Source organism: Gymnoscopelus microlampas (assembly GCF_963454915.1).
Source record: "Gymnoscopelus microlampas genome assembly, chromosome: 20".
Lineage (NCBI taxonomy): Eukaryota > Metazoa > Chordata > Actinopteri > Myctophiformes > Myctophidae > Gymnoscopelus > Gymnoscopelus microlampas.
The window spans coordinates 32,701,314-32,727,115 of NC_139957.1; the positions used below are offsets into that span (position 1 = coordinate 32,701,314).

Genomic DNA, 25,802 nt, shown 5'->3' on the forward strand with positions numbered 1-25,802 from the left:
AATGATTTGGAATTTTTTAAAACACAAATCTACTCTTCGGGGGGGGGTCTCCATATCCTTTTGAGGGTCCTTGGCATGAAAAAACTACCGATTTAGAAGGCATTTGTAGAATGGGTTAATACCTCACAGAGACAAATTCCTTGCGCGTGCAAACATACCTGACAATAAAAGGAATTCAGATTCTGAATGTTCAGTCAATGTGTTTGTAACTTTGAGAATGCAGAAATGTACATGAAATGAACACAGAAGATTTAACAATGTATACTGCCAGAAAGGTGTGTATATATCTCTATCTTACTTTTTTTCGAGGGATGCCGGGGCGAGAAAGAGCGGTTTTGGTACAACGGCATGGACGGTTGCTGGGCATCCAGGCGACTAATAAGACGTTGTCATGTGGTGTTAATGAGCGGCGAAGCCTTTGCTAATCTCATTAGATGTTGGAGGGGGCCAGGCGGCCTCTTGATTTAACAGTTGTCACTACACCTTGACTGAGAGAGGCATGGTTCCTTTATGTGCTCTGCTGACTGACAGCTCTGCTCTGCAGCGGTGTCTGGGGAGGACGAGAGAGAGAGGCCTACCGTAGGCTCACACAGCATACAGACATGTGCCTGGCAGTGCAGTCTGCGGTGCTAATGTGATAGGAGGCTAGGTGATGTGGACAAAAATCAAATATCACAATATTTTCGACCAAATACATTGATATCGATATTGTAATGATAATATCGTATTGTGATGATAATATCGTACTGTGACTGTAATATCTTTTTCAAAAATAGCGGAAATATATCTATAAACTCACAACGTGTCACAATCCGTGTGAGCTTCTAGATCAGATATTTTCACTATAATTATGTATTAAAAAATTAATAAAATAGTGCTTAAGTGATTAACACATTGACTGCCAGAATTAAAACAAAACACAAAACGAGCGATGTTTCTGTACGTTTGGAAATTCATGGAATATTCTCTGTGACCGCCGTCCCCACGGAGATCGGCTCATTACACGCACGGGGCTGTTGTAGTATAGAAAAAAAATAATTATCCGCTTGTCGTAATCCATTGCGCAGCTGCGGCCATTTCAATGAAGCTTGTTTTTGCAGTAAAGCAAGAGGAACGGAGATAAAGCGATTTTCCCTCAGGAAGTAAATGAGCTTTTATTTTATTAAATGACCTAAATTCCGGGTCTGACGTCATCAGGCAGTGAAAGCATCATTCATAGGATAGATCACAGCGCCCTCTGGCGTAATCACTGAAAACATGTTTTTTTTAAAGGACGTATGTTTATGTCCTTGGCAGGCAATGTGTTAAAACCAGGAAGAGACAACACTTATGCCATATCGCAAAATGACGACATCCAAAATCCCAGACTATATCTAGTCTCATATCATGAATATTGCTATATTGCTCAGCCTTACTAAAAGATGTCCTGTCTCTCTCTCTTTGTACAGGTGATGATGAGCAGAGCGACTGGTTCTTTGAGGGGGACTGTGGGGGGGTTAAGGGGGTTAAGGGGGTCCCTGGTCTCCTGTCCAGCTGGGACTCAGACAGCCAACTTTCCCTGGAGGACAAGCGTCCATCGCCCACCTTCCTGCAGCCTGCACGTCCCTCTCAGAGAGGTGATGAATTTTCGTTTTGCGCAAAACTCTCATTTAAGCACATTTTGTTTTTATTTGCTTTTCATCACAGGAAACTAAATGTGAATGTGTGTGTGTGTGTGTGTGTGTGTGTGTGTGTGTGTGCGTGTGTGTGTGTGTGTGTGTGCGTGTGCGTGTGTGTGCGTGTGTGTGCGTGCGTGTGCATGCGTGTGTGTTCTATCACAGGGTATCATGCCCGCCTGAACCGTCTGCCTGGTGTTGCTGCACGCTGTGTCAGAAAGGGCAGACAGAGGCTTCCCAGCAAGGTTCATAATAATAATAACGTTTACACCAGTTTATCATTTTGTCTCATACGCAGTGTTGGGTAACGTTACTTTTAAAAGTAACTTGTTACGTTACAGGATTACCGGCATTAAAAAGTATTCCATTACGTTACAGGATTACCTTCTGAGAAAAGCAACTTGTTAGATTATTCTTGCGCTACCGACGATTAAAACCCCTCTGTGGGGAATTTTGATAAACATAAAATCAAGAGTGCAGCTGCAGGACCACATTGGAAACAATTGTTTTCTTATGCTCTAATGTGTTATCCTGGGTTTAAGTTATAGTGTGTGAATGGTTTTACTTGTAAATCTTTGACCAAAATCAAATCAAGAGCAAGCCTACCGTGATGACCACCAGTGTTGTGAAGCTGTGCTGGGCTACACCAAAGCTATTTGCATCCTCCTTTCACCAATGAATCCCAAAATAGTGTGAATACTTCCATGACCGTACTAAAGGGTAACCTCTCTGTCTCCTCTAAATCTATGCCATGTCACACAGGTGCTGCAAATTAATGTAATAAAAACATTTGGTGTGTGTCACACCAAAAGTGGTGACCCGTTAGGTAGAATGATTACGCATTCGCCACAGACTGCTGGCCCGGTCCCCGATTTCTGTGTAACACCCGGGACCATGCAAGGCTCCGTTGACAGAGACAAGCTTGTTCATTGATCAGGAACAAGCAGCGCAAATGTGTTGGATGGATTTTCCCTTTCCCTTGTCAACAAATATAGGTACTAAATGTAACAAAATAACGCCAATAATTTGGAAAAGGTAACTAAGTAACCAAGTACTCTAATTGCAAAACTAATGCGTTATGTTACTCTGTTACCCCAAAAAGTATTCCGTTACAGTAACGCCCAACACTGCTCATACGTAAACAATAGGTTGTACAAGTATTAGGTTGTATGGTATAATGTAAATGTAACTCTGAAATGTGTTTTTTAACAGGACAACAGTATGCCAGTGTTTGTGGAGAGATTGAAGCGTTTCTCACAAGATCCTTACCAGAGAGAGTAAGATGTCTTTTTATTTAGATTGCTTTGGTTCGGGCGTTCGGGTGGCACAGGGGTAAAAGTGTCTGCCCAGCACCGCAGAGTCTAGGGGTTCGAATCCTCCGCGGTGCATCGGGCTTGGCCAAGTGTCTATTACGGGGAAGGGAAGCCGGGCATGGAGGGTGATCTTTGTCACTGCACGTACCTCTATGGATCGGGATGGCGCCTGTTCAGTGGGGGGTGTTGAATGGGAGGAGTAGGACGGAAGCGCTATGTCCTCCCAATAGGGACTGCTGCCTCCTGGCAGGTGGGGCAGTAGGGGACAACGGCAGTGGCAAGCAGTGTGAGGACTTAACTGGCATAACGACTACATTGGGAGAAAGAAAGGGGTACAAATAATTGGCTATTCTCTCAATAAACAAGTCGGGTTCTAATAACAGTGTGTCATGTTGATGACATTATATGTATTGATGATGTCAGTCGTGCCTATCCGGAGGGACGGCAAAACGTTGGATCTGAGATCTGAGACACTTCACAAAATGTGAAAAATATTCACAGAAAAAAAGAATTGGCCTACTGGCAGCATGCACTTGGAATTTGGCACTGCTCGGTACAGTAGTTTGCGAGATTAGCCGCAGACGCAGACAGTCACACAGACACACAGACCCTCTTCTAGATGGCTGGGCCCCTAGGTGCCACCACGGCGTAACAATAATGCACTCTGGTGAAGCATGGAGTCAATGAAGGATATGATCACACTTGTCCATCTGTTTCCATCATCATTTTGCATTCACTAATTCAGCTTTGATTATCTCCCCTGTAGCTTTTGGCTGCCTGCTATTGGAAAACGAGACCGAAGCCAGGTATTTTACAATGCCATCATTTCTCACTTTTGTTTATTTTATTTGGATTATTTGTTCATTTTTATTTTGTTTTACCACAGCTTGTTCAGATTCTGCATTTGAAATAACATTTTGAGTAAAAATGCCTAATAAAATAATCAAATATTCATACACTTGTTACTGTTTTTCCAGCACAACCCTTTGTGTGCATTGCCGGTGTATCCCATTGACATGGTGCCAGAGAGCTCCCATCGCAGATGTTCCTCTACTGTCTGTAAAAACAGGTAGGAGATGGATGACGCATATGATAAAGTAGCCACTTAAAGTCCTATTGGAGACTTTATTGAATCTTTTCCATTAAAGCTCAATATGTTGATGGACTAATCTATGTTCAACATACTTAAATCGGTTTTACTGTAGGTTACTTTTTAACCAGTGTCACCTCTAGTATGGTTTGTTCCCCAGAGACTGAGTGTATTTGCATGCATGTGTGTCCGTGTGTGTGTGTGTGTGTGTGTGTGTACATGTGAGTGCGTGGTGCATGGATTGTGATCCTGAAGCCCTACTCCAGTGATCACATCTCTCCGTCTGGTTCTAAGCTTTCCAGGTGGAAGTTGACCTCACATCTGATCACTAAACGTCATAATGCTAATCGCAGATTGGGTTCACATGTGAAACAGAAGGATAAGAGGATGAGGCATTGGACCCGTGCTTGTTCACTCATGTTTCAGTTGTTTTTTCCTTCCCTGTGTGAGGATAATTAGCTTTCAAAGCAGGTTTGAAACAAGTGAAAATATTGATGAGGGGGATTTCAAACTTGTTTACTTGCTGTGAGTCCTTCTGCCGCAAGCAAAAAGAAACACTGAGATGCACGCATACGATAAGCATACATAACACAATGAGCAAACATTAACACAAACCGCAATCCTGGCTTAGACTTTTCTAGCCAGCAGCAGTTGTTAATAACACTTGAATTTGGTGCTTCTCAAGGTCATCTATCACAAATAGAAAAACACTGTGTGAACAAAAACATTGTTGTAATGCAGATTCAAAACCCAACATTTGTGGAACTGCTGAAAAAAAATACATGAAAAAAAGGCTAATCCGGAAGATGTTTGTCAAAACCTTGCATTGCTTCAAGTTGGTGGATCTGCATGGGGAACTTTAGAGGACCTGAGGAGTCCTGCTGTCTCCAGGCCAAGGCATTGCATTGTTTCCACCGTGCCTATTTATGTTGCATTCTTAATTTAGTTTGAAGCGCTCTTCTCTCTCTCTTGGGTTGTTTCACAGAGCTTGCCATCATTCCTTGAAGAGGGGCAAATACACGACTGCTATGAAAAGCCTCCCCTGACTGAGGCCTTTCTCTTCTAAACTGTCCCTTTCTTCTCCACCTGAAAGGTTCCTTCAGATTCCACTTAGAGGCATTGTGAATACTAATTTCTCTCTATTAAACAGCCCTCATATCCCTGCCATGCTCTCATTTGAATGGTAGACTCAGGGGAGGCCTCTTAATTCCTTTATAGCAGGATTCAAGACCCTTCACTTCAAAAAGTATAAATCATACTCCCAAATGAACGAGGAAGACTGAGTGAGAGAGAGGGGGGGGGGGGGTAGAGGGGCTTCAGATGTGTCCCGTTGGACAGCTTGTGCTGAATCCATCTCCCCAAGCTGCTCAAATCCATTCTCCAGTGAGATGGCTTCTGCTTCCTTACGACCCAGCCCTGCATGTACTGTACCAACTTGCACCCCTGAACTGTTCTGCCTGTATCCACTCCTGCCTAGATGCCTAGGTTTAACACTCCTGCACATGCTATGCAGTATATACATATTATGTACAGTACAGTTCCTAAGAATCGATTATTTCTCGTATGAGTATTATAGCGACAGTTCTCAGATAAAACTGACAGTAATTGTTAGGACGGTGCCTTGCTCATAGCAGACTTTAAAATGGCCACTATTGACTTCACTATATTTTCATTTCTTTTGACCAACATATTCACATGATCGATTCCCTCCACGGAGCTCCCATACATCTGACTTTTCTTTATTTTCAAACACCCTTGAGAGAAAAGTGTTTTTCTCAGTGGGTAAAGTGTAAACATTAATCTTGTATCTTGGCCAGGTTGAAATGATACTGTATTAATAAAAGCTGTCATCTCCTGGTGGGACTTGACAGCAACAATCAGAGATTTGATGTTAAGCGATAAAGGCTGCATGGGGTTGTATGCTATTTATCCTTGTATTGGCGTGTGAATAGGCACCATGCTTTGTGGGATTTGGTTGTAATGCTCAGGGCTGGTGGCCATGTTAAAATGCGTAGCTGCCTCCTACCTGAGCCGGCCACCAGCAGCTTTTATCTATTGACTTATTTATTTCTAAATGACATTTGCACCGTGAGATAAATCATAGTCTTACGCCACTGCCTTCCCAGTTTTCATTTTAATTGTGAGATCTCGGTGTCAGCAGTTAGTATATTGGTGTGAGTGGCCTATTGATTATTGATTTGCAGCTATTGATCACGTTCCCAGGGGACCCTAATCCTTTCTGATTCATTTGAATACCTCTATTAATCTTGAGATCCTGCTCACACCTGAAGCGCCATGTACCCTAATGAAAATAGATGGCCATTTTGTATCTGCAGCTTCTCGCTCCTTTTTTGATTTATTATTTTTAATTGATATATCTGCTTTTGGATGTGGGCGCCTGAATTACAATTGACCCTGTGTCACTGCTGCTTTATTCTGCACCCCAAGGAACTGCACTGCATTTAGAAGTGTCTCTTATGACCTGGAAAAATCTATCCTGGAGACATTTTTCCTCAGTGTCCTTGCGTCATTGATAGAATTTAGTTGTTGTTGTTGTTGTCAGCCATCTTTATTGGATTTGCTCTGCTCTGCCTCCATTCCTCACCGCTGCGTTGTCAGTCAAAACATTTCTCCCCCCTCTTATTCTGTTTTGACATTTTTCAGTAAAACAACAATTGACCAGCATCTGTCTTAGACGATGAAATGCCAGATGTTGAATAACGTTCTGCTTTTCTTTTTTTTCCTCTTTTTTTTTTAGCAAGTCCTTTTTCAGACTTGCACCGAGCCGACTAACATGCTAATAAAGCCTCTGGGTTCTAGTGTGAGATGAATGGTGGTGTTTTGCCTTGTTTAATGAGCCAGCTGATGGTATTCTAATGTTTGATTAGCATGGTGCTGAGTGTCTCAGTGGGCGCCTGGCGGCCCCTGAGCGCAGCAGTCCCCAGCGCTCAGTAGCAGGGGAGGGTCCCACGCCTCCCTCCAAGCTGCTGAGGGGGCCTGCACAGTACCCGGGTTTCAGTGTAATGAGGGACGAGATGGAGGGATGGACCTCCGCGCATTAAGACCAAATGCATCAGGGTATTACTTTTAATGCCGCAGGCGTGCCTCGTGAAATAATGCGACGTTTAAAACGCGGATCGATTTTGGAATTAAAAAGTTAGTTTGCAAAGATTTACTGCGCGGAGTTCAATGTCTGAGCTCTTTATCAGGGGCGCAAATGGCTGGTTATGTGCTGTCCGACAGAGGTACGATTGAGGGATCGATAGGCGCGTGATTTACTAACTGGAGTACAGGTAATCAATAAGTATAAAAGTAAATGAAATATGCATTACTGGGATTTTATTAGAGAGGGGTAGCAGGGAGAGAATAACGGTCAAGCCATTTATTTTTATATCTATTGATTATACAACATAGAGACTTCGCTCAAAGCGTGCCCTGCGCGGCACCCAGCACCCAGCGCCTCGCACACCCACCCCTCGTGTGATTTATGGGTGTTGAGGTCATGGAACACGTAGCCTGTTTAAAGGCTGCCCTGACAGGGTCCTATCTTAGCACATGCCTGTTAGGGGTGCTGGGGTTTATGTAGCCTGCAGTCCTCCATGAACCACCGTGGTTAACAAGGATCCCCTTCTGTTATGGCCCACTGTTATTTTGTCAGTGTGTCAAGAAGTCCCTTTTCTTTTTGTTTTTTTTCTTTACAGGTCATCTTTACTGGTGTTTTCAAATAGCACAGCGTATTCTTTAAATTGTCACTTGGTTGCAGGCTGTGTGCGTCTGAAATGCCACATATGCTGTAGGTATGCTGCATTCTCTTGGTTTATTACCAGGTTATTACTTTTTTTATCCCACCCATGCGCTTATTTAAACCCTCAAATTACACAGTAAAATTCTCAGTGTTAATGTATTGCAGAGAGTGTAAATATGGAACAAAATGCACCCATGAGGTTCCATTTCGTTCAACACACAAGATTCATAGCCTATAAGCTTATATCGATATCAGACTAGATATCATCTGGGATTTGGGATATTGTAATATTGTCATGCATCATTACTGAAGATTATTGATTAAAAAAAATGCATTGTGTAAATACATTATTTTGTGAAAGCACCACCAATAGTCATCCCTACAGATCAAAAATATTGTGGTATTTGATTTGGTCAATATCGCCCAGTCCTACCTTAAATTCTATTCCTCCCTCTCTCTCGCACGCGCGCGCGCACGCACGCACGCACGCACGCACGCACGCACGCACGCACGCACTGTACATACACACAAAACAATGTCAACCCATCATGTTACCCACTCCCAGCCCCAGTGATGGTAAGGACCTTGACCTTAAGTTTACATCTCAGTAATCAGGCAGTGACAGTCCGTGGGGGACTCTTCCTATTTCTGGGCGTCTGACATATGGTGGAGGAGATATAGAGCAGGTGTAATTTGTTTATGTGAACTCTGCTGTGACTCAGGCACATGAACCCTGCAACACCTGTACGCCCCCCTCGTCTTATGGTACTGTTGGTTGTTTGATCGTGTGTTGAGTTGGGAAAATTCTGGTGAATGGCGAAAACAAAAATCACTGTATCAAAGTGTAAAACAAAATTCTGGTGAATGGCGAAAACAAAAATCACTGTATCAAAGTGTAAAACAAAATTCTGGTGAATGGCGAAAACAAAAATCTCTCTATCAAAGAGTAAAACAAAAATGGCATTGTAAATAAATATGCACAGGGTAACTGTAAACTAACTATAATCTAGGAACTTTTAGCTGGACACTTTTCAGTGCCACCCCTTTAAATCAGTCAACTTCATGCATGAGTGAAGTGTGTATATGATTTAAACACATTCAGTGTTTCTAGACCTTTGCTGCGTGTGTGTGTATGTATGTATGTCTGTTGTGGCATTCTCATGAGTCTTAATTTTCTTCTGTCTGTCTGCCTGTCTGTCTGTCTACCTCCGTCCCACAGACAGACTAATGTCCATCTGGGACTGTTGTGTACAGGAGACGTGAAGAGAAGGAGGAAGACGTCTGCCGTGCCTCTCTCAACATCAGGTAATAACCTCCACAGTACTGATGCACCTCTGGCCTCCTGAACTCTCACTTTAACCCTTATTGGAGCTGTTGCTTTATTAGTCAAACTACAGATAGACATTATGCACGTGGTCCAAAGCATGCCACACACACAATCCCTGTGTATTTTCAAAGCTTTGCATTAGCAAATGGGAAATGTGTTTTGAAATATTTTGGCATTTGGAACTTCTTTGTTAAAATCTGTTTTGGAATATTGTTCTGCAACCCGTTTTCGAAAATTCCGCATTACGTTCAGTATGTAAAGTGTAAGCGTGGGGTGTGGCGTTTGTGATAGTGTGTGAACCTGTTTAACAGCAGAGGGGAGTCTATACCATCAGGCTTGTTAGCCATGTTATATTGGGTGCAGGGTGCATAGAGCTATCCTCCCATGTGTAGAACAGTAAAACAGAAGTGTGACGGGTAGCGGGCCCTGTTCGGGGGGGGGGTGGCACAGAGCATCAGCCGTTCCGCCCGTTCGGACCGGTTGAGCTGCCTTTTTTCATTAGACTGATGGCCCGGGGGTCTTGTGTCTTTGGCGGATTGAAATCTGAATTGGTTCGTCCACCTCTTCTTCTTCTCCCGTGTCTCCGCTCGGCGCTGCCGTTCTTGAAGCCGCCGTTTGTCATTTAAATAACAAATGCTGGTGGTTCCCTGATTTAGTGAGGGGTGCAGGCCCCTGATGTATATTAATATCGCCGCACAGTGCACTGTACCGGGCTCCATCATTCATTTGGATAAAAGAGGTGGAATTTAAAAACAGCCAATGCTTTACTGGGATACAGATTGCATCCATTTATTGCACTGAGTGATGGAATGGCCGGCAACTCTGTCCTTCACCTCCCCGGCGCTGAGCCACCACCCATAAAACTAAAAAAAGATTCACCCCTGCCCCTTAAAGACCCCTCATATTCACCATGCGGAATCAGGAATAGGGGTATCCCTCAATTTCCTCCTGGGTGGGGTGGGGGCCATGCAACTCCACGCTCTGCTGCCTGCCAGGGTGAGCGAATGGGGGGAAAATACACAAGTGGGGAAAAACTCAAACATGATAGATGATGATTTCTTTTCCCGCTAATTACGTCAGTCAGCTGTGTGTTCGACGTAAACAAAAACAAAGCACGAATCAAATGACAGATTATTTTCAATTATACGAATGAGCAGTTTAAAAACAATTATTTGTTTGAATAATTTTTCGCTTTTCTTTCGGAGGTGATGAATTGTTTCAGTACTTCTCTAATCCTCAAATATCCTAAAAAGAAGGATATTTGAGAGTCTGTCTCCCCATGGCGTCATTCAGAGTGTGTTTTCCTGCATCTTGAGTCTGCTGCCCCCTGTCCACAGTGATTTATCATGCATCCCCTGTCGCCCAATGTCAGTTTCTGCGGCTGCAACTGCTCTGTATAAATCTTTACCTTGGCGGGCTGCTCCACCGCGCCTCTGCTCGGTAATCTCACCGCTGCCAGGAGATGCGCATTCCTTCTGACAAGCTCTCACAGTTTATGTGTGCCGATTCTTCTTTTTTCTTTTTTCTTTTTTGGTTGTTGCCGTTCTCAACAGAACAGTCATCGTCGTGAATGTATAGCTGTAAAGATTTTAAACATTCCCTGGGGAAAATGGAATAGAATTGTTTTCCTGGTGAACACCCTGTTTGTACGGAAAGGCGTATTCTCTGCGTTCTATGAGAATAGACCATCTCTTGGTTTATACGTCCGTGAACGAGACAAGCATACACTCTGTGTGAGTTGACCAGAGGGAGTTAGGTTGTTGTACTGTGTGTTAAGCCTGATTCACTTCGTCGTACCATGGTGTCTCATGGCAAAAATAAGGCGATCTATGAGCTTACGAGTCTTGTTGTGACACATTGTGATCTTGTAGATTTGCTGTTTCTGGCGTGGGACACCGTCGCACTGCTAAGTATACATTAGGCACCAGCCGTTGATTTGAAACTCTGTAATCAGGAGTGAGAATGGTCTGTGACTGGAGGTGTCTCCCAGGATCCCGTAGGGAATTGCTGCCGAGACGGAACCCAGCTGTTGCGTTGTCTTCTTTCTTTAGCCTTTTAGCACTTTACCGCACAGTGTTGGAGCTGGCCGTGAAAAAAACCCAACACAACTTATCAGGAGAGGTATCTGTTTGGATTAGATGACCGTTCTACTTCTCAGTCTTAAATTGGCCATTCTCTGTGCTTTTCACCAACACCATCAGTTCAACTACAGAGGTAGACAACCATTCCTTCCAAGCACATCAAGCTTTTGTTGTATATTGTCGAGTATTTTCGGAAGTGAAGATTGAAGTCCCGTTTTGTCTGTCAAGTCGGATCTATTGTGGCTGCAAAATATTGGAATCTTTTTGTTTCTCTCGTCTTTTTCCCATTGTGATATAAAAAGGTGACTATTAGGTTATATAAAATATAATATTAGCCTAGGAAAGAAAATTGAAATCAATAAACATCAACACTGTGTGTTTTTGGGGGCATTTTTGGGGATGAGAGATTTATTTGTCGGGTAAAGATTTAAGTGTGAAGATCCAGATAGATTGTAACTGCTTTGGCTCGTTTCAGATGCAGACTCATTAATTAATGCTATTTTACCCCTCCCCTGCTGTCTCCTGTAATGCCCTTCATCTTCATCATCTTGAAAGGGATGAAGGTAATAAACTCAAACTCACCTGGTATATGACACATTTCTGAGGATGCTTATGCTGTGGTGTGAATACCAGGGCTCGGACAACAGAAAATCTTTGCAATTAAAAGTATTTTATTTCCTATGACTTTTACTATATAGAGCACCAAAGTCTGACGTAATTTACACATCCTACCTGGGTTGCGTTCTTTTTCCACCATTCTGAATTCTCATAGACGTGTTTAATATTGCGTCAAATAAGAACAGTGTTCCAAAAATAAACAAGTGATCCTGGCGGTTTGACTCATATGGATATGAAGCATCAACTGACGGTGAGAAAACGCTAATGTTACTTCCGTCGAATTAGTAAAATCTTCCCCAGAAACCGACTGTATCAAATATGAGTGACTGACAATCATAAACGATATAGAGCCACCTCCCTGACAATATTGCCGAGACGGTTTGTTTATTTTTGGACCACAATTCTTATATGAGACGATTTTAAGATTACCCAATGTTATTCTCCATAGAGAAATTACTTCCGCGACCCAGGGGATGAACTAGTGACGTCAGGACTTCTGTACTCTATTAAACAATTAAGGGGGAAATGGTCGTGGAAAAATGTTGCAAGGTGGAATCATTGGAATGCAATGTCTCCTGGCCTGCCTAAGCTTGGTTGCACTCAATCCCACTAATGAGGGATGCCCCAGGTCGCTGTCCGAGGTGCTGAAAATAGTTTTCCTTTTTTTTGGGTTCCTTTTCATCAACACGTAAACTTGTGAAATCATCCTTTACAGTAGTTGGGATAGTGAAATATGCAAGACTTATCTTATCCCTCTGACCAGTTTACCTAAGCCATGGTGGCTCATGTAATGACCATACTGTAACTCAGCTCAAAAAGAGGCGTAGAACCTGCACACTACACTGTAAAGTCCTCAGTGTTCATTTAATTGAGAGTGTTAAATGTAAGTAACCTAATGGACCCGGACGTTTACCTGTCCTTTGGAAGGTGCCACAACTGAGGACCTGTGTATGTGCATGGGTGCGCGTGGGTGCCTGTGTGCGGCGTGGTCCGGTCCTCAGTTTTGTCGGGGTCCACGCCGCCGCTCCGTGGGCTCTCTGTCTCCATGTAGCGGAGCAGGACAGCTACGTGACGGATCACCTGCGTCGGAGGCCCCGTGTGTCGCTGCCCGGCGGTCCGGCCCCCTCTCATTAATGCCCAGGCTGGCGCGAGGCCCGCATGGCAGCACAAGACAAATAACGCCAGCACTCAGCCATCACTTCTGCTGACAGAAATGCAGCCCACCGCACTATTTCGCCCTCTCAGGCTCCACTCTGCGCCCCTCTCGTGTCCTTCACAATCCCACCTCCTCTCTCTCTCTCTCTCTCTCTCTCTCTCTCTCTCTCTCTCTCTCTCTCTCTCGCTCTCGCTCTCTGCCCTGGCTGCTGCTCCACCAAACTTTGGTGGTGCCGATGGTTTGCTGTTTGCTAAAAACATACAAGTGAGCCCCACACAGTGTGGGGCGTGCACACTGGGCAGTGGCCACCGCTCGAATCCACGGCCTCGTTTTGTGAAGTGCTTCCGGTCCTCTGCGTTTTACTGCTGTTTATCTGAACCCTGCCGCTAATGGCTTCTTTTACAGTTTAGTTTCTTTGTGGAGCTTTTATTTAGCAGGCGCTGTAGCGCTATCACCAAGCTTACAGTACACTGTTAACGAGAGAGAGAGAGAGAGAGAGAGAGAGAGAGAGAGAGGGAGAGAGAGAAAATGGGACGGAGGGCAGAGAGAGTGAGAGAGAGAGAGAGAGAGAGACTAATCATTAAAGGGCTATTCAGCCTTGTTCATTTAAGTGTGGGAGTCAGTGGGGCCATTACTGTCAATGTGTAATTAGCAGATTAATAAACAGGGGGAAGGGGAGGGCTCCAGGAAGGCCTGTAATGATTGTTTTTAGAGAGCATCACATGAGAGCTTATTAAGATGCTGAGATGGTTCCATTCAGCCACCCATTATCACCCCCCAATAAATGCTTGTACTGTAATTCTCCCATTGACAGACTTTTTTTTGTGCTATAATGCATTGACCTTGATGTCAGACCCATTGAACATACGTGTAGGGATTTTCCCCAAGCAGTTACACATTTATGGGGATAAAATTATACATTTTTGTATTTCAGTGAATTAAGAGTTTGTAGTATCATTAATATCACTGGTGCATGTGAATTCCATTGCTACCTATAATAATTCAGATAAGCTCATATCCTTATTTTGAGAAGTCGGAATATGATGACTGCAACCTGTTAATACCAGCTGGAATACTATATTCATATACTGCTTTCAAGCTTTATTTTTTTGTGAATATTTGTATGTAGAGAAGGACGAGAATATGAAGCCGTTTATCCTATATAATGCCATAAACAGGACAAAAGATAGAAATTGAATTAGTCGTAGACTAAAATACCAGCCATTGTTTGAACGTTTGAAATATAAAAATGCCTTGCTTTTTGTCTGAGGCACTGACCACGTTTTAACCCAACACGTCCCAAAATATGTTTGGGTTGAACCTCAGCAACGGTTAGTCATCATTCCCTCAAGAAATATTAATCAATTATCTTGCCCGCCGGATCAGTTTGGGGAAGAAGTCATGTGGAAAGAGGCACGAGCAGATGTAATGGGAACTAACAAAAGCACATGCCGGTGAACTCTGTAATGCCTAATCCTTTGAGACAGCCCACCCGCCACAATGTCACTTCTAGTTCCCCTGTCCTCTGTTCCCGGACCACCTCACAACAAACGTCTCGTGTGACCGCCGCCGCCGCTAACTTTTCGGGGAAACCAGCCGAGATTTATTTATCCACGGAAAAGTAGGAAAGGGGAAAACATGTTAGTGACTGCAATTGTTTTAGCGTTCCTTTCGTCTTCTGTGTAAATGCCCCCCCCCCCCCCGCCCCCCCAGTTCAGTTTCAGATATTTTCCCAGAGACAGAGAGATTTAAAGGTCAGCACAATCAGGAAAAGGACCATGTCTTTTTTTTTTTAAGTGAGATGTGAAACCCAGGATGTATGAAGTCTCAAACACACAGCCTCTCACATCAGTATAAGTTGTGACAGACGGTGGATGAGTTAAATCACAGGAAAGGCACAGATTGGTCTCTTAATAGCCATGTCCACAAGTCATATGGGACCAAATTGGATTGGGTTCACTTGACCAAAACCTCATTAATACCGTGCTTAGTTTACTAGGATGGGATTGCCTCAAAGGTTTATTTCAATATACCATCCATCGGTTGGGGAATACATTTTATATTTATTAGCGAATCAGTTGTTGTGGAGTAATCTATAGGGAAATGGTCATGATGAAAAATGCCTTTTTACAAGGTTCTTTTTTGTCGAGGTGCATTACTGTAAAGAATATGATGTAATTTCCGACCCCTCGCATCCTGGCCAACACACTTTGAACTGCTCCCGATTGGAAGGCTCTTCAAAGCACTGTATAGACATAGGAATAGCTTCTTCAGTTCTCACATGCCATCTCCACACGCTCTAATGAATAACTAAATCAACCATGAGACTTGTCATTGCATGTCTGCAGGGCAATGCCTGTCAATCATATAGGTGCACATTCCCACAGCCGTTGTGTAATACTTGTATTTATTCATACATTTCTTATATTTAGTTTATATTTAATCTCTATTATTAAAGCAATTCGCCTCAAGAGGCTGTGGGACTCAGTGACTTTAGAACAGCTAAGGGGCGTTGTTAGGCATAACACCTTTATCTGTTCTAAAATTACTGTAGTGGCTTATTACTTCTATAAAACGGCTACCAAATATGGCAACAGGAAAAGACATATCCCAATTAAAACAGTTTTTAATAATCATTTCTAGAAGAAAGTAGATACTGCCTGCACAAACAAGGAAGTTGCTATGCAAATCCAGTTACTGAACGGTGAATATTGTAAACACGCCGTTGGCGTAGTAATACTGGTCACAGGTGTGTTCATAGAGCTTTTTACGAAGCTTCGAACACGGCTCAGCTCAGTTTTATAAATACTGTACAATTTACAATTTAGGCATTTATCAGACTCTCTTAATCCAGAGCGATTTACAGTAAGTAAGGCAAACACGAGGTAATACATCAAATGCATAGAAATAGTCATCTAGGATCATAGGTAAACCAAGAACTTATCATCAGTCTAGACAGTGTAATATCAGAAAATAAATAATCTGTACATTGAAACTATACACGCTACAGGATGCCAGGTCTACAAATGAACCTGACATCTGTCTACATAACATGCTATCAAAATTACATTTTAGCCTTTGCATAAGCCTGTGCTACGGCAAGTGCTACGGTCTAAGGTGGAGTCTGAAGAGGTGAGTCTTCAGATTACGGCGGAAGAGTGAGTCTGCAGTTCTAACTGCAATGGGGAGTTCGTTCCACAGTTTGGAAGCCAGAAGGGAGAAGAGTTAGAGAAGGATCTGACAGCTTCCTTGTGTTAGCCGATCTGAGTGAGTGGGAGGGGTTGTATCAGGCTTTGAAAATATGGAGGTGCTATACCTTTGGTTGCTTTATAGGCCAACATCAGTGTTTTGCACTCTGTGCGGGCAGTAGTGATGCGCGGGTCGGGTTTTTTCATGACCCGCCCCGCCCCGCGACGGAACCCAACCCGCCTCAACCCGCCCCGCGAACCGATATATAAATCTATGGCTCAACCTGCCCCGCGACCCGCGATTTTTTTTTTATTCTGTAAAATCATGGTTAGAAAATAATCCCCAAGTGTATTCAAACTGTTTTATTGTTATTATTCTTATTCTTATTAGGAATAAAGACAAAACAAGAGCATGTGATTTATTTATTTATTTTTGCGTGTGAGAGCGGCTGACCCGCTCACCCGCAGCCCGCATAATTGCCTCCGAAATTCTGACTTGACCCACCCGTGCCGCGGGTTGACCCGCGGGTCCCGCGGGTTACGGGTCAACCCGCGCATCACTAGCGGCCTAGTAGCGGGCAGTCACTGGGAGCAGTAAAGGTCCTTGCACACTGGTGCGTTTTTTCGTTGCGTTTTATTCATCCGAAATCTGCACACAAAAAAACGGCAACATCCTTGCACACTGATGTCCGATGCGTATTATTTATATTCGTTGCAATGTTTTCGCAGAACGAAAAATCACACCCTGTGTGAAGGAAGCGGTGCCTTTGGGGCGGGGCTTAACTCATTTCAGTTCGTCCCTATTGGTGGTCTGAATCCACTTACCAAATTTGTACTTGGTAGCATGCTGCAAACTGGAATGATGGCTGTGTAAAGCCCAGCCAATGGGCAGACAGAGGGGGCGGGGCTTAATTAATTACAGTTCGTCCCTATTGGTGGTTTTAGTCCATGTACAAAATTTGTACTCCGTAGCATGCTGCGAACTTGAGTTATGGCTGTTTAAAGGCCAGCCAATGGGAAGATAGAGGGGACGGGGCTGCAGCAATTCATGCTCGTCCCTATTGATGGTCTAAGTGCACAGACCAAATTTGGACTTGGTGGCATGCTGCAAACTGGAGTTATAGCTGTTTAAAATCCTGTGCCCTAAACGGGCGGACGGACATAACAGACGCTGGGGGTCCCTGGACCCCGCTTTGATAACTTCAGCAATTCATGCTCGTCCCTATTGGTGGTCTAAGTGCACATACCAAATTTGGACTTGGTGGCATGCTGCAAACTGGAGTTATAGCTGTTTCAAATCCTGTGCTCTAAACGGGCGGACGGACATAACATACGGACGCTCATACGGACAGAGTCAAGTGTAGAGCGGTTGGCACCGCTAAAAAGAATGGAGTCATCAAGCAGTGAAGATGATTTTGTGGTCCTGTCACTTGTGAAAAAAGAAAAAGGAAAAGAGAATATTGGGTTCATCCTATCCTGACATTTCGTAAACAGGAAGGAGAGTTTCACACATTGTACAAGAAGCTGCGGCATTATCCCGACCGTTTCAGAGTTGCTTTTAGGATGTCAGTGGGTCAGGTTGAAGCTTTGCTAGCAACACTGGAGCCACATTAAAAAGACCATGCACACACACACACACACACACACACACACACGCGCGGTAAAGTGCGCGCTTCTCAGCTTCTTCTCAGCCGACATGGTGGAATCAAAACAAGTATGGTGGCTCAGGAAGGACACAACACTGCTCAAAAGGCGAAAGACAGCTGCGGAAAACGCAAGTAATCGACCCTGGCCCGAAAACAAATAATACGGACGAAATATTCTGCGGCAGTGTGCAAACGTGATTGACATAACGTGAGGTCGATCTTTTTTTTTATGTGCTCCGAAATTCGGCCTGTTATTCGGCCGAAAAAACGCACCAGTGTGCAAGGACCTTTACTCACTAGTTACTGTAGGCTTTTGTGGGTAACATCTACTCAAAGGTGTTTGTCATTGCTGTCGCTGAATGATTGTTGAAAGTAAGTGCAATGAGAGTCAAGTTAATTAATGTGTAAAATTATTTTTGGCCAATAAACCTTACTCTGACTTATCCTTTCAGCAGCGAGCATTCCTTATCACAAGGATGAGCTCAGAGATGAGTCACGGAGAGCCACTAACACCGTGGCATCGGAGGCTGTTGATGCTGCTGCGGCGGGAACCTGGAGAACAGCAGAACCACAGGCCTCTGCTTCCGACCGACTGGACCTTTAAATGCTCCAGAAGTATATTTAACCCCCCGGGAGGGGGGCAGCTGGAGAACTGAAGGTGGGTCGGGAACCAGCGTGATCCAAGCTAGGAGAGGAGGAGGCACAGTAGCAATAGAGAACTGTTGTGCTCGACATAAACTGAACGCTTGAGCTCTCGCTGGGCACACAAAGAAGAATGAAAAGAAAAGGAAAAAAATACATGGAACACATCGCTCCTCTTCAAATCAGCATTCAGTCTTTCTAGTTAGTATTTAAAGGATGAGAAATGTTAATGCAATCAAGCCTAGTTAATCACCCCACAGTCAACCATGTCCTCCAGGCAGAAGGCAGCTTCAAGAGGTTTCCTCCTGACTCCCTGTACCAGGCAGCTTCTCTCTCTCTCTCTCTCTCTCTCTCTCTCTCTCTCTCTCTCTCTCTCTCTGTCTCTCAATCTCTGTCTCTCTCTCTCCCTCTCCCTTTCTCCCCTCTCTACACGCCAGTCTCCAGGCCACCTGCCCCCCATCCACACAAGCCCAACAATTATGTCTTCTTTAGTAGCCTGAGCGTTTGTCAGCAGGGACACCGCGTGATGGTCAGGGGTTGAGTGGTGAGGGAGGGGAGGGGGGTTTTGCTCTACTTTGTGTCTGCCAGTGTTGGAACCAACAAGATTGCGTATCCGCGGGTACCTGTACTGTAGGTATGGCTCACAGATAGGAGGGCATCAGAACATTTGAGCGCCACATGCTGCTGTGGAGTTCACACAGAGGCGACCACCAGTACAGAGCCGCAACAAAGAACAGGCCTCCTATTAGCATGGATTTGAACAGCTACACTCGCTACAAAGGTACTCATTAGCACAACACAGGAGGGAGAGTGGACGCCGTCCGCCGAGGGCGCGTCTCTGTTCTTCCTCAGTTTAGCTTCCATATTCAAATTTCCCCCAGCGCATTTAAGTTCAAGGCCAGCTGCAGACCTGTTTGAAAAGTGCAGGGTTTTTTTCTTTCTTTTTTTTTGCAGTGGTGGATTAGTTGTTTTATTTTGTGACTGAGCAGACTGTGACGTCGAGTAGGAAGTGGAGTGGATAAGAGAGGAGTTTGAGCAGAAGCAGGTAGATAGGAGAGTCACACTTTTTAATCTCATCCGTTTGTTAGACACTACCCTGGCATGCTTGTAAATAGATATAGTAAAAAAAGGCAGTGCCTATCCAGCTGTTGGACGGCAAAATAAATGCTATTAACCCCATTAAGACCTGAGGCCGATTCTACAAATGCCTTCTAAATCAATAGTTCACACACTTTGAAGATTTTCCAAAATCTTTCAAAAATAGCATCTGCTATTTTTCAATAGCCAACGCTAAAATCTAAAATGACACGGATGCTTTCCCGGTTTTAATGGGTTAAGACGTCGGGTGTTCTATTGAAACCCACCCTGTTCCTGACAGAGCACGATTATAAATGATTGTCTCGTACGTACTCATACGTGGATTTGCAATGAAATGGTGCGCCAGTCTAAACCAGACTGTGCTACAACATAGGCTACCGTACGTATGTAATACAAATTATTATACAAGAGGGTAAGAAAAACATTATAATTTCAAGTAAGATACCAGTGGTAGTGGTAAATAATACATTAAACTAATAAAGTGAAGTTAAACCAGTATGTATGCTAAAACTGTATCAGCATACACAGATATTATGTTGCAGCCAAAAAGAAAATATACAGAATGTAGAATATACAGACGGAAATTTGTATGAATAAATTAACAACTGAATATATACAATTTACAATGTCACCTTCCCTGGGTTATTGAGGTAAGATATATCTCTTTGTTGCTGCCAAAAAGACGATATACAGAATATACTGTAGAATATACAGTATATAATATAAATGGATGAATAAATTAGCAACTGAAGATAGACCGAACAGCATTGCATGCTGAACACTCTCCCCAGGTGCTTTCCTCAACCTTAACCACACCAAATCCATGACTTAAGTTAACCCAACCCGATCTCAACAGTACTAACTGTACCCAACCGTAGTTAATAATGTATTAATTCAACTACATCTAACCTTAACCCTGCAAGCTTAGCCATACTGTACTAACACCACTGTTTAATTAACCCCCCCCCCAACCCGTGCCTAAATAATAAATCAATTAAATGGCATCATTGCAAAAATTGTTAGAAAGTATAATGTGTAATGTGTTTTTTTACAGTTTTATATTTTTTTCATTTATATTTAAATGTCTAATTAAACTTATCCCAGAAATAAGCAGCAAACCAAACGCTATGTTTGCTTCAGCAAAAATCTCTTCAGTTGAACATTTTTCAACTTGCATATTTAATCTGCTTCATTTCGGGCATGGACGTGAAATATTGCTCGATGTCATGTCGATGTCATGTCATTCAATATTGACTTAATATTGAATTGTGTTTCTCACAACATTTGTGTCACGTCCAGCGTGAATGCACCATAATGATATTAAAATATTTTTTAACCACTTAAACCCTATGCTTACTTGAACGGGGTCCCCTATAGGGCTCAGTACTTGGTCCACTCTTTTTTTAAATATTTATTTTTTACCTCTACACACCAAATTTCTTTGTCGAAAATAGCTCTATCTACAGTACAAGCTCACAGCGTGCTATTTTTGTCGAATGTTCAAATGTTCAATAGGGATACTTAAGGTTTAGGTTAAACTAACAAATAAATTGTTTTAAAAACCACACTAACAATGCCTAACCATAACTAAAATATATTTATTAAACAAAATCAAACCCATGCTTAAACTAAACTAGCTGCAAACTACAGTATGACCATGTCATGGTTGGCCCCCACTACCTGCAGTAAATAATGAACAACGGAGGGTTCCAGGGTGATAAGAAAGAATAAACATCACGAGGAGTCTTTCCTTTGGAGCTCTCTTCATTCCAAAACAAATAATGAAAATAATAATATATATGAGTAATATGTACATCAAAGTCCAGTGAATATACATTCTCAATCTCACGACTCGTTACCAGCGGTATACCTTTCAGTGAAATGAACAGGCATCATTATCAATCTATTTACCGCATGTCTTGTTAAGACCCCTCAAAAGCCTTATTCAACAGATTACATCGATGAGCGGCTGGTATCAGATTTGTAAAATTACCATGAATTATAGTTTCCGCAATCATCCCTTTTGAGAAGGCTTTATGTGATCATGTTGGCATGGGTGTGACATTTATAAATGCTGTGTGTGCACACTCATCTAAATGAATGCCTCCTCCCAAGACTTCCTGCCACAGGAATCAGTCAAAGTGCTCAGGCAGGGACGGCCCCGCCCCCGCTGGCTGCCGCAGCCCTGAACACAGTATGGTGGGGACGGACGCCAGCGTTGCCCTGTCCGCTTATTATAAGCGACTTTTGGCTTGTTTTTTTCTGTAAAAGTTGCTTGTAAATGTCGGTAGTTGCGGGTTGCTGTGTTTTTGGGCTTGTTTCTAAAGTGTAGTTGTTTATTTTGGGCTTGCTTCCAAATTTCTTAATAATTTGGACCCCCACATTAATATGTAGGGCAGGCCTATTTGTCCCTAACCCCCATATGAAAATGTTTTGTGCCAGAGGCAGAGAGCCCCGTACCAGATTTGTGTTGTTAGAATGTTTCAAAAATCTTCTAAATATTTGACATTTTATTTCAAGATCTTTTGAAAAGATCAGATCTACAAGCTCACAACGTGTCGCATCGCGTATACAGTATATAGGTTTAAAGTGCTCATGTGGCTTATAGTTGCTTCTTAATTTGGGCTTGTTTTCATAGACCTGGTTGCTTATTTCTCTCACACAATCTGGCAACACGGTGGGTGGCTCCGTTCAGGTGACACAAGACCTGATTGATAGGAAAAGCCCCAGATTGATGCCCACTCACAGGTGGAAAACACACAGGTGATAAATTAATTAGCGGCTAATCTAAAGCCTACCTGTAAGATATTGATGCGTGTTGGACCTGTGTAGTATTTTATATAGAGAGTTTCTCTCCACTTCCTTTTTATACGTCAGTCTGTGTTTTGGTGCCAAGGAAATTGACAGGGAGGAAGTCCGAAGACTTCAGATCGGGTTTCATCGAGGGGTGTGCGTATGTACGCACGCACGCGCGCGCATGTATGTGTGGCAGGGCGTGCCCCACCTGCGTCTATGACCGTGGTTCTCAAAGTGGGTTCCAAATGGACCCTTACAGGTCTGTAACTCTTGAGTGTACGAATGGAACCAAATGGACCCGTAAGAAACCCACTGTTCTATGGTAATTAGCGGCCACCGTTTTGACACCGCACTCAGCCAGACCATATGCCCCCAAAAAATGAATTTCCAATGGCCAGGAAGTAGGGGGGGGGGGAATGGTTTCCGTGCCCCTGTTACAGTTAAGGAATCCAGCGGGCTGGTAACGCTCATATTTCATCCCAGGTAAAGATTACCTGTCAGGCCCATGGGAGATGTATTGATCTGTTTTCCTTTTTCCGCCAGCAATCACCTGACAAAGGCACCTAGGAGGCGAGTGAATGAGTGATGCCTGGGCTGTCTCCCCCCCAAACCCCCCCCCCCCCCCCCCCCCCCCCCCCCCCGCCCTAGTGTGGAGGCTTCCAGTGTCCACTGATGGGTGGAGAGGAGGATGGTGGGGTGGGGGTGGGGCGTCATAAACTCCGTTTGAACCTGCTCTCTATGCAAGCGGGGCAGGGCTCCCTTTCTCCTCCAGGTCACAGGTCACCGGGGAATTTGCTTTTGGGGTTTCCTTTGTTGTCATCAGGGGAGGGGGGGGGGTAGACGTATGTACAGATCCGTATACAGGCAAAGGTAGTCTCTTTGGTCCCTGCTGACAAATGCATGTAAAGAGATATGACTGTTCTACTGATGTAGAATCCATGTCAGTCATCTAGCGCTGTGAGTCTCTACCGTTTCAACCAGTTTGATATACATTAGGCCACGGAGCCTCATTTAATACCATTTCTATCTCTGGGACCCAAATCTACACTGTAAAATCCTCAGTGTTTAATTTAGTTCCCTATTCCCTATTAAGTATACTCTCTGAGTATTTGTATACTCTCTAAGTTCCTAATGTGTATACTCTCTGAGTTCCTAACTCTCTTGAGTTCCTAATTATTAATCATTTAGCTGGGGACCCCCTGGAACCCCCTCAACGACCCCTGGAGGTCCCCGGACCCCACGTTGAGAACTAATGATCTTCTAGCATCATCTTGACAACGCTAGCCTTGTGTGCCGGGGTTTGGGTTTCCTGTGACGGTGTGTATGGCTGCACTGCACTTGGATACATATATTGTACATTATATCTAATAATATCTGTACTTGGCAGCTAAAAGTATATATTTGCCTTGTTCATTTAGAATGTCAGAATGTTGATGATACCGTTCATGAAACCACACATTTCTAATTATTGCACTGTATTACAAAATATTGAGAGTGATGCTTAATTGCAGGTCCATCCATAGATCCACTTAAATGTGTGAACATTTTATTCATGATGTCATCTTTAATGATAGACCTAGTACAGTAGATATAGCTATCAATTTTCTTTTTTACTATCATAATTTTTTAATTTCATTACAAGGATTTAAAACTATCGCCTGTACATCAGGCCTCTTAGGCAGCTATTCCATTTGATATGTAGCACAAATAGCATCTTATCTCATAGGCTGTTATCTTTATATTTAATAGCGGTGGAAGCATGCCTAATTGCTTTGCAAATGATCTAAAGAGGATTGCTGCTTCCTTTTAGAAAGCCTGCCCTCTGTCACTAGATGTTAGATAGACATTACAATGGTAAAAGAAATTCCATCAAACCCGCAGTGTGGTGATTATGCATTTGGCCCTGTTTTCTGTAAGTACCACATTGACCATTTAAGCCCTATATACTTCGTTGTATGACAAATAGCAAAAAATAGCCGATCTACAAGCTCACAACACCTCATGATGTTTGTAGATCTGCTTTTCGCTATTTTAGAAAATAGTTTTTAAAAAATATATTTTTTCTTTAGGTCCTTACACACCGGGGGGCGTGACAAATAAACGATACAAAACTGCAGGCACGTATTTACCATCAAAACTATTCATAGTTAATGCCTCATTCATACAGGTTGATGCCTTTATTCACTGTGAAATAAATCAACCTCCTTCTGAACAAAAAACGTGTCGCTTCATCGCGGCTTAAGATTTTAGTTCTGTGTTGGATGTACTCATGACACCAACAACAGTTCAAAAATATATATATTTATTACAACCCCAGTGTGTAACGACCCCTAAGGCACATTTAGTTTTACAGTACTTTGTTGAAAAATGCGTTGACAAACAATGTTTTGTTAACTCGGTGTAACTTACACCGAGTTTCTGTGTAAACACTACAGGAGAGAGGTTTGGTTAAATGTACGCTACTTTGTAATAGTTGCCATTACGTCTATTAGGATCTAATGATTATTTGTATGTGAAACGTTGAGCAGATTCTTTAATGTCTTGCCTGTATATTAAGTGATGTATTAATCATTCCTGTGTGTCATGAGTACTTAAAATATTGCCTATGCTCTTCTGAAACATATTTATTCCAAATGCTTTGGCTGAATTTGTGTTGAATAAATGGTTGTCAGTATTTAGGACAACAACGAAAATGAACTGTGGTGTGAAATCAGGGTTTGATATCTAATCAGTTTATTTGCAGGCACCATTTTAGGATTTACACATTTATTTGTGAAATTGTCACATGCTCAAATGCTTTATTTCCCTCACTGTTTCACGCATTATTTATTTCTTTTATTATAGACGTTAAATATCATTTACAACACAATTTATACTGTAGATTTGACAATGGCTCTATCGACTCCCAAATGGAAGTGTTGCTGCAGTGTGGCTGTGTGTGACAGAGGAAATACTCCCTGGGCCTGTGGAGATTATCAATAGATCGCCCACTGTTAATCTTGTGTGCTGGTTGCTGAAGAAGTCGCCAGTCACTTCGCCACGTGTCGAGACTCAGAGCAATTCTCTCCCGGCTCTCCGGTGGTCCACGGTTACAAATCACATCATCAGCTGTCTGAGCATCCACAAGCCACCTCTTCTCCACCAGATTGATGGTGAAATGGAGGAAAAATCAATGCCTTCCTCTCGTCAGAAAGGGCCAGCTCTGTCATGTTTAGGAGTTTGATGTTCCCTGCGCTCGCTCTCTCTCTCTCTCTCTCTCTCTCTCTCTCTCTCTCTCTCTCTCTCTCTCTCTTCCTCTTCCTCCCTCTCTTCCTGGGAAACAGAAAGTGGCATTTGAACAAACTGACGAGACTGAGCCGAGCCGCGTTTTTCAAATACTGGCAGTGTTTAATTTCTATTGCATTGCGTAGCCCCCCTCATAGGCTGTGTTTTTGTCCCCTGTCCATC

The 25,802-nt window shown here is 43.2% G+C and overlaps 1 protein-coding gene across 3 annotated transcripts in view; it reads left to right on the top strand.

The window, feature by feature from the left end:
• LOC311035963 (G patch domain-containing protein 2-like) overlaps positions 1-24,987 on the top strand; it is a 35,405-nt gene extending 10,418 nt beyond the window's left edge. For 2 of the 3 annotated variants that reach the window (XM_084044485.1, XM_084044486.1), the window contains exons 4-10: positions 1,449-1,616; positions 1,821-1,900; positions 2,868-2,932; positions 3,735-3,774; positions 3,946-4,037; positions 9,023-9,108; positions 18,272-24,987. In XM_084044485.1, the coding sequence (XP_083900611.1) occupies positions 1,449-1,616; positions 1,821-1,900; positions 2,868-2,932; positions 3,735-3,774; positions 3,946-4,037; positions 9,023-9,108; positions 18,272-18,423 (683 nt within the window). In that variant the 3' untranslated portion in view covers positions 18,424-24,987. The remainder of the gene's footprint in view (positions 1-1,448; positions 1,617-1,820; positions 1,901-2,867; positions 2,933-3,734; positions 3,775-3,945; positions 4,038-9,022; positions 9,109-18,271) is intronic. The other variant, XM_084044487.1, reaches the window with a different exon arrangement.
• The last annotated feature ends 815 nt before the right edge of the window (positions 24,988-25,802 follow it).